We start from the raw sequence: 13,514 nt of genomic DNA, 5'->3' as shown, positions 1-13,514 counted from the left end.
ATAACTTGTTTCCTGTGCTAGACAGCCAGTGGGGAAAGGAGGGGCTACACTTTGATATCTGCATTTTAAGGAACATACAAAATCTTTGCTTATGCACCTGCATATGTGTATATTTATTTACAGGTTTTGTGGTTTTGATGCTTTGCAGACCTGGACTACAATGTTTATCAGTAGGAATTGTAGATTTGCTTTGCTAATCAAATAGCAATAGGTCAGTCAGCCTTATTGCTACTTTTTGAGTGAGAGATCCAAAGTTAAAAAACCTGGGTTTTTTAACCTGTCCCTTTGTTGACTTGTTTATAGGCAAAATCCAGTCCTGCAGCATGCAATTTTTTCTGTTCAGGAAAGTGAGAGTCTCAGGGCCATTTTCCTTGGAGAATACCCCCAAAATCTCAACTGTTATGCCTGGAAAATGCAGCCTAGGTACTCAAATGAGAAGATGATCAGAGAGGAAGGATGTTTCTCTTCCACAGCAGCAGGTATGTTGTCCTTTGTGGCAGCAATCATGATAGAGGCTCAGATACCGTTTCTGCTGTTGTGCTCCCCTCAGGCTAGGACCTCATTCATTTTTCTCCCTTTAAATTACTTCAGGGGTCTCATTTAGATGTCTTGTTGCCAATTTTCCTGCCTTCTCTTGTTAAAGAATATGGGATATTTTCTAAGATTCCACTCTTTTTGGTTTTCTTTAAGAAGGGTCTGTCTGTCTCTGTTTCAAACACATCTGTGAGTACTGTGTTGGGTACAGGCCCAGCATTTCAGCAGTCAGGAGCTGTCACACCCATAGCAGCCTAAGGGCAGCATTTCATAAATGCAAGGAGGGCATTTCTTCACAATTATTCTTTTTTTGAAGGAACATGTTTCTTCAAACCTAGACAGGACCTGACTGTGGAGCACTCTTACTGTTGAGAGATTGTTGGTAAATAGTTAAATACAAGAAAAAGTGGAGTACTAGGATGTTATTAACAACTGAAGTCTTTAACTCAGAAGATATTTCATTAACCTCTGGGAGGTGAGACAGTAAGCCAGTCTTGACTCATATGGAGTGTCCTGATTTATTAACGGGACATGTGGAAGAACTAGTCTCCATTAGGAGTGTAAGATTTGTTTTTTCTTTCCAAACTGTCTTCTTAAAAGGACATAGGTGAGGCAAAAATTCACTTTCTCTGCTGATTAGATAAACATCATAATAAAGCATAGGTTAATAGATGTTAGCCCCTGCTGCCACAGTAGGCAATTAATGTCTTTCTGTTCCCTAGGATAACACACACACAAATGAATACAGTGCACTTAAGAGAGGCTAGAAAATAAAATATCCTAACTCTTTTTTATTCTGATCTACACGAGGTGCTGTATAAGACAGGCACAGGGCCAGGGTAGTGTCAGCATCTGGAGACTCTGCCCGTTACAAGGTTATGGAAGGAGCACATTCAGCGTTGCCAACAGGGCACAGAAAGCCAAGAATAACATTGCTCAGAAATAACTGTCTGGGAGTTCTGCAGTTATGGGGATTGACTCTGAGCAGTCACCAGCCTGTACCATGGGAAAACCATTTTAATGCCCCCACTCAGATAACTCACCTTGCAGATCAGTGACAAGCAAGCTCCCGTTGGTCTTCTCATACACCCAGTGCTGGAAGGTGCAACACTTCTGGCCAGCCTCTGAGTCTCTTCGCAGGAAATTTACTTCCTTGCCATCCTTGACAGAGTACTTCACAAATTCCCCAACCAGCTCCTCCTCCACTGTTGCATAGGGGATGTTATTAGCAGGGCGATGAACAAGAAAAATAGGAATGATCCTGAAATCAAGGGATAAAAGATAATAAAATCCAGAGAGTTCTGTCAATGGAGGAGCAAGAAACAGTCAAAGTGGCCAGTGAACTCAGAGAGAGAATGAACAGCTACCAAGTCTAAACCAAGCCAGGAGACATCTGGATAAGACTGGGATCTTCTAGGTAGAGAACATAATCGCATCATCCTTTATGTGCTTATTTCTTTGTATTATTTACACACATGTAATTTTTTTCACAGCATGCTTTCTAATGTTGTCCTACTACATACCTAAACTCTGCACAATACAGGGTGCTTGCTTATTTGGCAGTATCACTGCTTTAGATGCTGGGGCTGACTGATGCATAATTCAGTCTTTGTGGGGTGTTAAGCACCTGCAAATTTGATCCACTCCAGAAAGAGCTTTGCCCAAGACCAGCCTAAAGGGAGGATTTCTCAGACTAGACTTCTAAAACCTGACACATCCAGAATTGGCAAACACTTTTGAGAATGAAAATACAAAGCAACTACTTTACCAAGAAGTAAGAGGAAACAAGAAAGTCTCTGGAAAGATCATCAGATGCTCAAGACAACTTGGCTAGAGTGAAAATCTAGAATCTGAAGATTCTGGGACTTTGACAAAGTTTGGATCCAGGTCAGAAAACTTCAGCTACTTCTGTATAAAGTTTTCAGGAAATTGTAAACTTGAAAACATTTGTCTTATTTTATTCATTTAGAAATTGAGCTAGTTTAGCCAGAAAGATTTACAAAGTTCTGTAGGAATCCAGGCTAGGTCCATTTATGTCTAAAGATGCACCATGCCAAAACCTCACATCCAATATCGAATAAAATTTCACTTGGGGTTTCATGGTCTTCCCAGAGAGAAAGAGTGAACAAATGGGAGAAATGACTGTCACCACAGAACAGGTTTCTAGTTACTTGCTTTCTTATCAACAGTCTTATCTCTTAGAGCAACACTGCCAGAGGGGGGTATAGTTCCTTCCAGACATTATTTGTACTGCATTCTGGAAATGGCAGAACTGTGAACCTACGCACGTGCTCTATAGACACTGAAAGGAGGTCTAGAAGAATTAGTCATGGGACGGAGAACCACATATAACCAGAGCACTTCTGTGTAAGTCTTCCAGTCCTAGTCCACGATCAAGCTTTACTGACATCATTAATTTATGGGTTGTTGTGATATTTTATCCTTATCGTTACAAGCACATGCAGTTAAACTGGTACAAATGGCCTTTATACCAGTAGTTCATTTCTTTCTAAGGAACAATCACTGCAACTCTAGGCACTTGTCTAGTTCTAACCTACTCGCTCAAGGTATGATATCAGCTGAACTCTACCAGTATCATTAAGGTGAACAGCTTTTGTTAGTATAGAAGGCTCCATAGTTTCCTATCACTGCACACAAAGGAAAATAAATGAGTCACTGGTTAATAGAAATGTTAGTACTACTTCATTGTGGAATTATCGTAAGTAACCTCAAGAGCACCAAGTCTCTCTCTATCCCCCTCCTGCCCTTTTATAACTGTCCAGCTGCCAGGCCACTGACTGTTACAGGGCAGTGCTTCCTCTGTCATTTCCTCAGCTTGCTCTTACAGTCAGACATGCACAGACAGGCTAAGGCTGTAGCTTTAGAGCTAACTCTGGAGAACCTGAGTTACTGATGTGTTATTAATTGGAGCTGATTTTAATGATTTTTAATGATTTGGAATGATTTAGAGTAACTATATAACCAGTTATGCTGCTACAAAGTTCTTTTTTAAAGTCCCAGGCTGAGACCATGTAGACTAGAGATAATCATTAACCAGATTTCTATACAAAGAATAAGACTCCTGATGAGGTGCCATTGTTAGACTGTTCAGTAAGGAAGATTTATTGCCCTGTAGACCAGGTGTTCTAGAAGTTACATTGTGAAAGGGCCTCAAAGCATGTTAAAATTGCAATGTGAGCCAAAAATCCTTGGGTCAAGGGCATTGGACGGTCTTTCTTTTAGGTCAGTAGTCCGTGGTGGTCGCAAAAGCAGCCCCCCAACTCATTCCAGGACTCAAGCGCGCGTGACCGGAAAGAGGTGGGAATAAGAAAATGAGTTATGGGAGTTAACATGTTTATGTATGAGAACTTGATTAATATGTATGACTGTATCCTATATAATCAGCACGCTACACCAGTTAGGTGTGCACTGTTGGTGAGACACTCCCCTGCGCACCCGACTGTTAATAAAGGAGCGTCTGCTTATCTACATCCCATTGGTGTTGATAAGTTCTTTTATCCCGTTTTGGTGACAGGCGGACAACATTTCTCTATTTATCTTCTAAAATGTTGCAAGGAATATACGCTCTTTTAAATACAAGTATGGTCTGACAAGGGCTGGCTAGAAAAAAGGAATCTAGCCTTAAAATTTTCAAATTAAAAAGCAAACCAAAAGCATATGCACATGATCTCTTTTTGCTCCTATCTGCTGTCTTCCAGCCAATTATTTAGAATAAAGCACCAGATCTGAACCTTCCATGTGCCTATTATTTGCACCAGACTTCAGTTTTGATAGGGTACATGCTCGGTCTCTCATATCAAAGCTAGAGGTTATATCCCATGCCTAGAGAAATCTCTCACGCACTAATTTTGCCAAGAGCAATATATTTCCAGAAAAGAAGCTGACTTGCACAAATATTTTCCCTAAAAGATTTCACAGCCATCTCCATCACCGTTTCTAATCCTGAAAAGATGGCTTTAAGGAATCATTCCAGAGGCTGTGTTTTAAGTGGTCCTTTTCTCCAGGGAATCAGTGCAGATGAGCAGATCTTGTGTCACCTGACTGGAGATGGAGATTTAACCTGTTGTCAGGCACGTAGGTCTTAGCCTTGAAGCAAGGCAGATGGAATTTCAAATATCCATTGCAAATTCAACTCTGCAGTAGCCTGACACTGGAACAGCAAGTCCTTTGAAAAAGATCCATTACCAAATCCTCAAGGTGCCACTTTCCAGCCTCAGAGGCAGAGGCAAACCTTTATTTAGCTATTAGTCTGATGTACATATATTTGGGAAATGGAAAACTTCTGAAATTAAGTAGAGCAGTCTTTGGGAAAACCTAGAATCAGAGTTGAGCTTTCTGGCTTAAGACTCTCTATACATAGAAAACCTGCCTAAAGAGTGACTTCATACCAACTTCAGGATGATCAGGATTTCTCTCAAGAAATCATTTTTAATGGGAAATTGGAAGGCCTGACTTATCCCCTACTGCTGTTGCCAGATGATACTAGTAGTATCACCTACTGGTGTTATTTCACTAACATGAATAATTTCCTCTAAATTTATATCAAAATCATGCCTTTTGCCTGCTATTTACTATCTTTATTCATTATCCTTCTCTAATGGGAATGGAATCTCTCTCACCACCTGGGTACTCAGTACAATTTAGGTAATGACTCCAGCTGTAACACTGTTCTTGGGATTCCTCTTTCTTCTTTAGTCATTACAGTTAACAACAGCCAGTGGGCAGCTGTGGCACAGGACAATACATATATACAGACAGGTGTATGTGCACATAGATATAGATAGATAGATATATATAGATATACTCACTCTGGTACTTCCCCAAAGCCTTCCAAGGGTTCAGCTTCAGCTGCATATATCTTCGCATACTCTCTTGCAGTATTTTGGACATAGCATTCCTATATTACAAACAGATATGCCTATAGAATATTACTCAAAACATTTAACAGATCACCTGTTTGAATATTTGCAAGACAGCTTTTCCCTACAATTCTTGCTGACAAAGGACAGGGGCAGCTCACCTGCAGGGCTAGTTTGTAGTTCTTCTGAATGAGATCGTCCTTACTCTTGGTCCCATAGGTGATAGCGTTGTGCACTTTGAGAACACAGGGGTGGCCGGGGCTGAACACCGGCACGAGGCCTCGCATCACTTTACTTCGGAAGGCTTTCCGGTGCATGCCCTCTCCAAAGTGGAGCTCTTCCGTAGCTATTATTCCGTGCAGGTTCCCACCAAAATAGCTGTCACTGATGAAATCTTCTCTGAACATGAGCTGCATGAACTCAATTTCTTCCACACCTAAAACACAACACCACTTTGTTCTATACAACATCCTTCTGCAGTCACAGGGGAGAGGACGGACACAGGAGAACAAACACATCTCTCTATAATAGAGAGTATTAAAGAAAATGCTCAGTGGAAGCAGAATACATGGCCTAACTTGTGTTAATACGGGGTTGGGACCCTGCTCCTCTAAATGTAGCTTGTTGCCTGTACCATCTAAAGCCAGCATGGAGAAGGGTGGCGGTTCAGGTTCATAAGGAAAGAAAACAGAACATAGCAAACAAAAAATATAAGTAAAGATCACAAAAGCCAGTTTTAAAACTATTAGGGAAGATGTAAACTGGAGCTTCAAATGAACGTCAAGTCAGTCAAGCTGACCGAGAACTAAAGAGGCACTAAGGGGATACAGAGATCCTGCCAACCCTACTTTTTTGGGAAGGCAGAGACAGTAATAAAGCTGAAGTGCAGCAGTGTATGGAGATATGAATTTAAAAGTAGACCACAGTTCTGTGCCCAGTGTGTTGAGAGCACGTTCTTCTGAAACTAGCCGGTCTTTTCAGAAAAGCCAGAAGTTGCTGGTACAACCAGAGCTTGTTTTAGCTTTCAGCTAGGAATGCTTTCAGGGAAAGATTCCGCCAACATATTCATAGGGGCACCTGGCTGAAAGAGGTCTCGGTCCTTATCCAATATGACCATTGTGGAAACATGCCTTTCCTACCAACCACATTCACTGCGTCAGCTCCAGTGCTGCAGACAGGCATGGTAGAGTGTTTCTTTTCCATCTGGCAAGCACCAGCTTAAAAACAGGTTTATTGGCAAAGGTAGAAGAAAATAACATGATTTATATTTCACCACGGATTTTGAATAAGAAGCATATTTCTATAAATGACCGTATCAGTTTCAATCAAAAAGCAAATACATCAGTTTTAGTGATCTTTATATTCAGGAGAAATTGCTACAATCGTATTTCTCTTATCCCCCCACCTGTGGATTTTGAAGGTATTAGTAGCATAAGAATGTGGGCCTAAGTTTGTTATGGCTGAAATCAAAGAGGATTATGGATTTCACCCTTTTAAGTGATCACTGAAATAAAAATGGGGAAAAAAATATAAGGAAAAAAAAGTGGTTACGGTTAAGCACTGAAACTAAAAAAAAAAAAAAATCTAACTGCACTTCAAGTCTCTCTAATCATAACATTTCAAGGAACATCAGTGAAAAAGATAAATAGGAGAACAAAAGGTGTATAGTTCACAGGAACAAAGGCCTTCAGGCTCCCCTTTGCAGTTACCTCTGGTTTAGATTCAGTACGCTATCGCCTCTCGTGGAAGCACAGAGGGAACAGTGCACGTATAAAGCTAGAATTAGAAGGCTCCTTAATGCCACTAAAATTCTCTCTTTGTTGATCAGAAGTTATACAATGCTGTTAAATGAAAAGTCCTGTCTTTATTTTAACAAGGAACTAAATGTTTCATTTTATTCTTCTAGAAAGAAAAATCAATTGGCCAAATGAAGAACTCTATTAGTAGTGTGTTCAGAAATGATAAACTAATTTGCAGCGCACTGTCTATCTTTAGCTGCAGCACAGCAAGACATAGGCCGAGTGTGAATAAACACAAGTTAACATACGGGGAAAGCATTCCAAATCCTCATGCCTGTCCTTCTCTTGGAGTAAAGTTACATAGCAGGTGACTCGCAAAGACCACGTGTTCAACCCCCACTGCAAGGTTCTCTGCCAAAAGCGCCTCCAGTGCGGTGCGCGTGCCTGTGCCTCCGCGTGACGCGACGCGGTGCTACTCCTCGCTGCTCTGGCTGTGAACTGCTACTGCATCGTGCTAACGAGAAGCCACACGGTCCACTGCAAACCAATAGTTTGTCATGGTGGGTACTCCACCCCCTGCACAAACCATTCCTCCTACAGGAGGGAATTTCACCTACAAAACTCCCGCAAATTTTATCTTTGATGGTACAGCAAAGGTGAGTGCAAAAAGGGAAAGGCAGCTAGCGAAAATGCAGTACTGATTCAACGGCTTCAGTGGATTCCCAGAGTTTCCCATGGGATAACTGTCAAAATGGCTCAGTCTGGTTATATTTTTCCATCCTTTGTTCTATTTGGAAATCAGACAGAACAAACATTTGAGCACACATTCAAGCAGACCTGTGTACTTACCTTCACAATTCTGAAAACTTGAGAGATGTTCCAATACTACAAGGGAACAAAGAAACAGATTTTGTAGGGGGGGGGGGGGGGGGGGGGGGGGGGGGGCGGTGTTGGATCAATGGAAACTGCCATTATTATTAATCGAAATTATAAACTGGGTTTTACCTTCAGAAGTCAGATTAAACTCTGCAGTCACCTTTCCATACGTATTATTCAAGCAGCAATAGTACATTCCCTGGTCTTTGTTACTGGCTTTAGCTATTGCCAAAGAGACGGGAGAGTCATCCTGAGCACTGGAACAGAATAGGTTAATTTTCCACATTAATGTTTTTAGAAGATCTTTCCTGATTATTCCATATATCTCTCCTCCTGTCCCTGGAATTTCTGTCCCTCACTGAAAGACTGATTCAAATATGATGCAAGTAGACAACATATTTTATTTCACCCTGCTTAGATGAATTCAGCCTATTATGTGTTTCACAATAGATGATCCTACTCCATTCTGAGAACAATCAAATCCAAAAATAATTAAATCACACCAAAAGGCATTCTAATATTCCTATCAGTATTATAGCCAAATTATAAAGTATGAAAGCCCAAACGTTGTATGCTGTTCCTCAGTATTGACCCCTCACTCAGCCTTCTCCGTTCCTCTCCCAAGCTCGATATTTGCCCCCTGATGTCTGCGGACACAACTTCACCGGCAGATCACGGGCGCCATCAGCAGGGGCACAGTGACACGTGAGTGCAGTCCCAGCACTGGCAGAGCCCAGCTGGCTCTGGAAGCAATAAAACCCCACTGAAACAGTGCTGTGCCTGGGTGAGAAGTCCTCTTGGGCTATGAAGGTTTCCACAGGTACCACAGTGGATGTCCATGGAAGTATTTCTCAGCAAACCAGATAACCTATGCAGGATTTAGAGACCTGCCTATTGTGCTTTAAAGCTTTTGTGAAGTGAATCAGCAAAGGTGTGCACAGCTTTGCTGGCAGCATGAAGTGTCATGGCGCTTTGGCACACTGGAGAATGGATTTTATCCCACAACAGTTTTAAAATTAAATTACTTAGCATATATTATTATTACTAGAGTATTTTTCAATACGCATGTTTCCATGTCTAAACAGGTAATAAAAATGCAACAATTTGTTGCCTAATTTCCTGTAATCACCCCCTACTGAAAGTAAAATCTAAAAAGTACTGAACAGCCCAGATTATGTATTTCTGTAGATTGATGTATATTTCCAAAAGAAGTAACAGTGCTTGGGTACACACGAAACAATTAGATTTTGATTGTGATGGAAGGGAAGGAAGATTTCCACTGAACATTTTTGAAGTAAAACTAACCAGGAATCTCTCCTACTCTAAATCCATGTTACATATCTCACTTTATTGTCAACATTTTGAAATATATTTATCCCATGAAGATAAAATTCAAATATTTTATGTCATCATATTTTACTTGATATCACTGCAAAAACTGATAAATTTGATATGTCTGCACTGTTTATTTGTTAAAACACTGCAAAATTATTTAGCAGATAAGGATATGTAATAATATTAAAATGGACACTGTAATACAATAATCAAAATCTGTATAGTAAAAACAACAAGAATCAGAACATAGGAAGTTTAACCAACCCGTGCAACCTATTCTCTCCACTTAAAAGAACATCTGAGGAGATGCATTCCTACAAAACTTTGTTTTCGCAGAATTATGCATTCTGATGGAAACATCTTTTCTTTTTTTGTGTTGGGTAATGTTCATTTTGTATTTTTGAAACATTGTAAACAGCTTTTAAGAGCCACGTGATAAGAATGTCATTACTCCATGGAAGAAAATAACTCCTTTAATAAAAATGGAGTTTTAAGAAAAGCTGGAAAAGATCCTGATAAAGGCCTTAAAAAGCTTTTACTCCCACCCTTCTCATTGCACCGCCTCGAGTCACCCTGAGCCAGGTTAATGGGCTGGGTTGAGGGGAGAGATCATTCTTCATTAAATACAATTCCCATTGTTTAATCCTATCAGCTTCAAGTTCCATTCAATACCAAATATGAAGTTCAAAGTAGAATCACAGACTCACAGACTGGTTTGGGTTGTAAGGAACCTTCAAAGCCCATCCAGTCCCACCCCCTGCCCTGGGCAAGGACACCTTCCACTAGCCCAGGTTGCCCAAAGCCCCGTCCAACCTGGCCTTGTACCCCTTCCAGGGAGGGGGCAGCCACAGCTTCTCTGGGCAACCTGTGCCAGGGCCTCACCACCCTCACAGGGAAGAATTTCTTCCTTAGATCTAACCTAAACCTGCTCTCCTTCAGTTTAAAACCATTGACCCTTGTCCTGTCTCCACAGACCCTGGTAAAAAAAATATCTCTAAATCTTTCTTATAAGCCCCCTTGAAATACTGAAAGGCCACAAGAAGTTCCCCCCAGAGCCTTCTCTTCTCCATCTGAACACCCCCATCTCCCTCACCCTTTCTCCACAGCAGAGCTGTTCCACCTCTCAGATCATTTTTGTGACTCTCCTCTGGACCCACTCCAACAGGTCCACGTCTGCTTGCACTGGGGACCCCAGAGCCGGACACACGAGAGTGGAGCAGAGGGGGAGAATCCCCTCCCTGGAGCTGCTGGCCACGCTGCTGCTGATGCAGCCCAGCACACGGTTGGCTTTCTGGGCTGCAAGCGCACAGTGCCAGCTCACATCCGGTTTTTTGTCCACCAGTACCCCCAGTCTTTCTCTACAGGCCTGCTCTCAACCCCCAGCCTGTATCGATACCGCAGAATAATCATGTCGAGCTCTACATTGCATGTTAGTGGTTTCAGCAATTCACTTCCACCACGCAAGGACAGACAGCTTCTCACATACTAACCAAGCATGTTTATGCTGCTTGGCTGGGTGCTGAGGTTCAAACTTCATTTGATCTTTTACAGTACTTGAAAGTTGGATGAGACTGGTTATGAACAGGCTGAGAGGAATTACTGGTGATGGAATGCAAGCTACGACCAGTATCAATGCACTGCATGAAGATATGCTTCTTAATTACCCTGCTTGAACGTAATTTTTGCACCTATCATACTAAACCTCTTAACAGGTACAAGAGTATGTACTGGCATATCTTCCCAAAAGCTACGCAGAAACTACCAGTCCTTCAGAAATATCCACTCACCTTCTCTGCAGTCGAGCTAGTAACTTGGAATCTTTAGTCCATGTAATGGTGGAGTCACCATGAATGTCACCGAACTGACAGCACAGCTTAATATTTCCAGAGCAGTCAGGGAACAACTCTGCTTGGATTTCCTTCAGCAGCTTGGGAGCTTGAAACAGAAGAGCCACAGTTCAAGATTAGAAGATAATTATATTGGTTTGGCATTTTAAAGGAATCCCAGAATGATCTGCAGATGTTAAGAATATGAATCTGACAACACTGGTAAATAATTATGACTTCTTCTGATGTAGAAGCCAAGGCTTTAAAATACAGAGGTTTCAAAAGACTGATTCAGTGCCCCACAGAGTCAATGGAAATATTTTCAATGCAAAAACATTTTGAATTTATGGACTAGGACCCAAGGGAACTTCTAGCCTGAAAAGGCATCGACATAAAATAATTTCTCAATCAAAACACGTTCTCTGTGACTAAAGGACCAGCTGGTTTTATCAGCAGAAAGACAACACAAAGGTAGAGCACACCATATGGTTACACAATGAGAATGCGTATTAACTGAATATTTGTAACTAGTAGATTTTTTAACTGATCACAGCCTTTGAGAGAAAAGACTTTTAAGTCCCAGAGATCTCAGTCTCCAAGGTGTGCCTGGAACGTACCAAACACACACTGCCAGGATGAGACGCTTTGCAAGGTGCAGTGGTGGCACCATTTCCTTTAAAACACAGCTGGAGAGAGGAACCCACACCAGTGGTTAGATATTTGCATCTGGTAATGTCAGTGGCTTTTGCTTCCCTCTTCAGTTTCACTGGTTTAATTTCCCACCTCTAAAGAAAGTCCCTACCTTTCCAGCCATAGGGCATGGTTCTTTTGCTAAACACTGACCATCTCAGCTTACAGAAGGAGAGCCCTCTGCCCAGTCTGGGGAAGGCCCTGATAAGCTGGTTCTCTGCTAAGACTCGCTGTTGGCTCACAGAACGCCCCAGCATCTTTGCACGTGGGCATGGTGTGAGTGGGAGGATGGGGGGTACTTGGAAAGAAAGGGAATCAGCACAGACGTAGGGAAAGGTTTTGGGATCATGACACATCCCTGCACTCAAGTGAGACATCCCTGCTTGATGTAGGGGATGTAAAATGCAAGATATTATGTGTCCTACTGTGTTAATTCTGAGCTGCTGCACTCTGAATGAGCTGGCATGACACATCTCCCTCGGGGATCCCGTTCCTGCAGTCTTAACTTTCCCCACCTAACACCAAAGGAATGCTGGATCCAACTCGAAGGGTCAGGCACCTGGAATTCACTGCTATGTTTAACTTGCAGTCACTTAAGTCCTTAGGCCTAAGAACCTTGCTGAATCAGGGCTAAAGTGACACAGACAGTATGTGACAGAACTGTAAATAGAACTAACAGCTCCAGATTCCCTGCCCTAACCACAAAGTCATCCCTCCTGCAGGTGAAAAATGATACGAAAGAGAACACTGAGTATATTCCAGACTAACCATACCACCCTCCCCATAATGCTGGGCAAAGGTGCACACAAGTCTCTCAAGTACAAACAGACATTCATTTCAGTCTAGACTGAAGCAGATCAGAAGTGGGTTAAGAAAATTCAGTCTTATCTGATGCAAGCCTATAAAACATTCTTCAAGCACAGTCTCCGGTACATGGAAAAAGATCAGGCATTTCTCAGTAATTGCAGTTTGCTTGCTCTGCTCTGAAAGAACGTGTCTCTCCTCCCACACACTTGGTTTTCTGGCAAAGGACACATCTTTGAACAGAGAAAAGTTTGGGGTTTTTTAAGATATGATTGGAAAAGTACAACTTCACCAGACCACACTGTAATTAGAATCTCTGCAGACCTTCATAGTTGTGTAGCTTACCTGTTCAGTCTTGCTCTGATCTATGAAATTATTTTCTGATGTGAACATGAAATGCAATGTCAAAACGTAAAAATATGACTTTGGTGTTTGCAAAGTATCCATAGAAACCACAAATACCTCACCTGTCTAGCTGTTACACTATTGCTGCTCCTGTCTGCATTTTGTTTTACCTGTTAGCAACCCCCTGGAGACTCTGGCAAGCAACCTGAATCTCATTTTAAGTATATGTTCTCTCTGTCAGTTTAATACTGCTAATTTCAGCAGTGTCATTTATGGCCTACAGTGGTATAAAGGAATGCAGGACCAGCCATCAGTCATCAGAGAAGACTGCAAAACATTATGTCTATCAGTGGCACCCTACGACTAACAGTAATACTTGGCTAGTCATAAAACCATTTGGCAACCAAGAGAGGGTAATTGCACTTGGGAGCCACAGTGTAGAAGCGTAACTGGGACCACAGCCCTGTGGGAACATAACGACATGC

General features: G+C 41.8%; 1 protein-coding gene across 6 annotated transcripts in view; it reads right to left on the bottom strand.

Moving 5' to 3' along the window:
- The window catches only part of LOC141917863 (alpha-protein kinase 2-like), an 89,368-nt gene that overhangs the window by 51,802 nt on the left and 24,052 nt on the right, over window positions 1-13,514 (bottom strand). For 5 of the 6 annotated variants that reach the window (XR_012621483.1, XM_074811476.1, XM_074811477.1 and 2 more), the window contains exons 4-9: window positions 11,152-11,299; window positions 8,159-8,286; window positions 8,003-8,038; window positions 5,576-5,850; window positions 5,364-5,452; window positions 1,578-1,795 (exon numbers count right to left, since the gene is read on the bottom strand). Coding sequence is in view for 5 of the 6 variants with exons in the window: in XM_074811476.1 (XP_074667577.1) it covers window positions 1,578-1,795; window positions 5,364-5,452; window positions 5,576-5,850; window positions 8,003-8,038; window positions 8,159-8,286; window positions 11,152-11,299 (894 nt within the window). In the remaining variant the exon portion in view is untranslated. Of the gene's footprint in view, window positions 1-1,577; window positions 1,796-5,363; window positions 5,453-5,575; window positions 5,851-5,897; window positions 6,632-8,002; window positions 8,039-8,158; window positions 8,287-11,151; window positions 11,300-13,514 lie in introns of those variants that run through there. The other variant, XM_074811481.1, reaches the window with a different exon arrangement.

Source organism: Strix aluco, chromosome W (assembly GCF_031877795.1).
Source record: "Strix aluco isolate bStrAlu1 chromosome W, bStrAlu1.hap1, whole genome shotgun sequence".
Taxonomy (NCBI): domain Eukaryota; kingdom Metazoa; phylum Chordata; class Aves; order Strigiformes; family Strigidae; genus Strix; species Strix aluco.
Note: the sequence above shows the minus strand (reverse complement) of the source record. Positions and strands in the feature narration are given on the sequence as shown.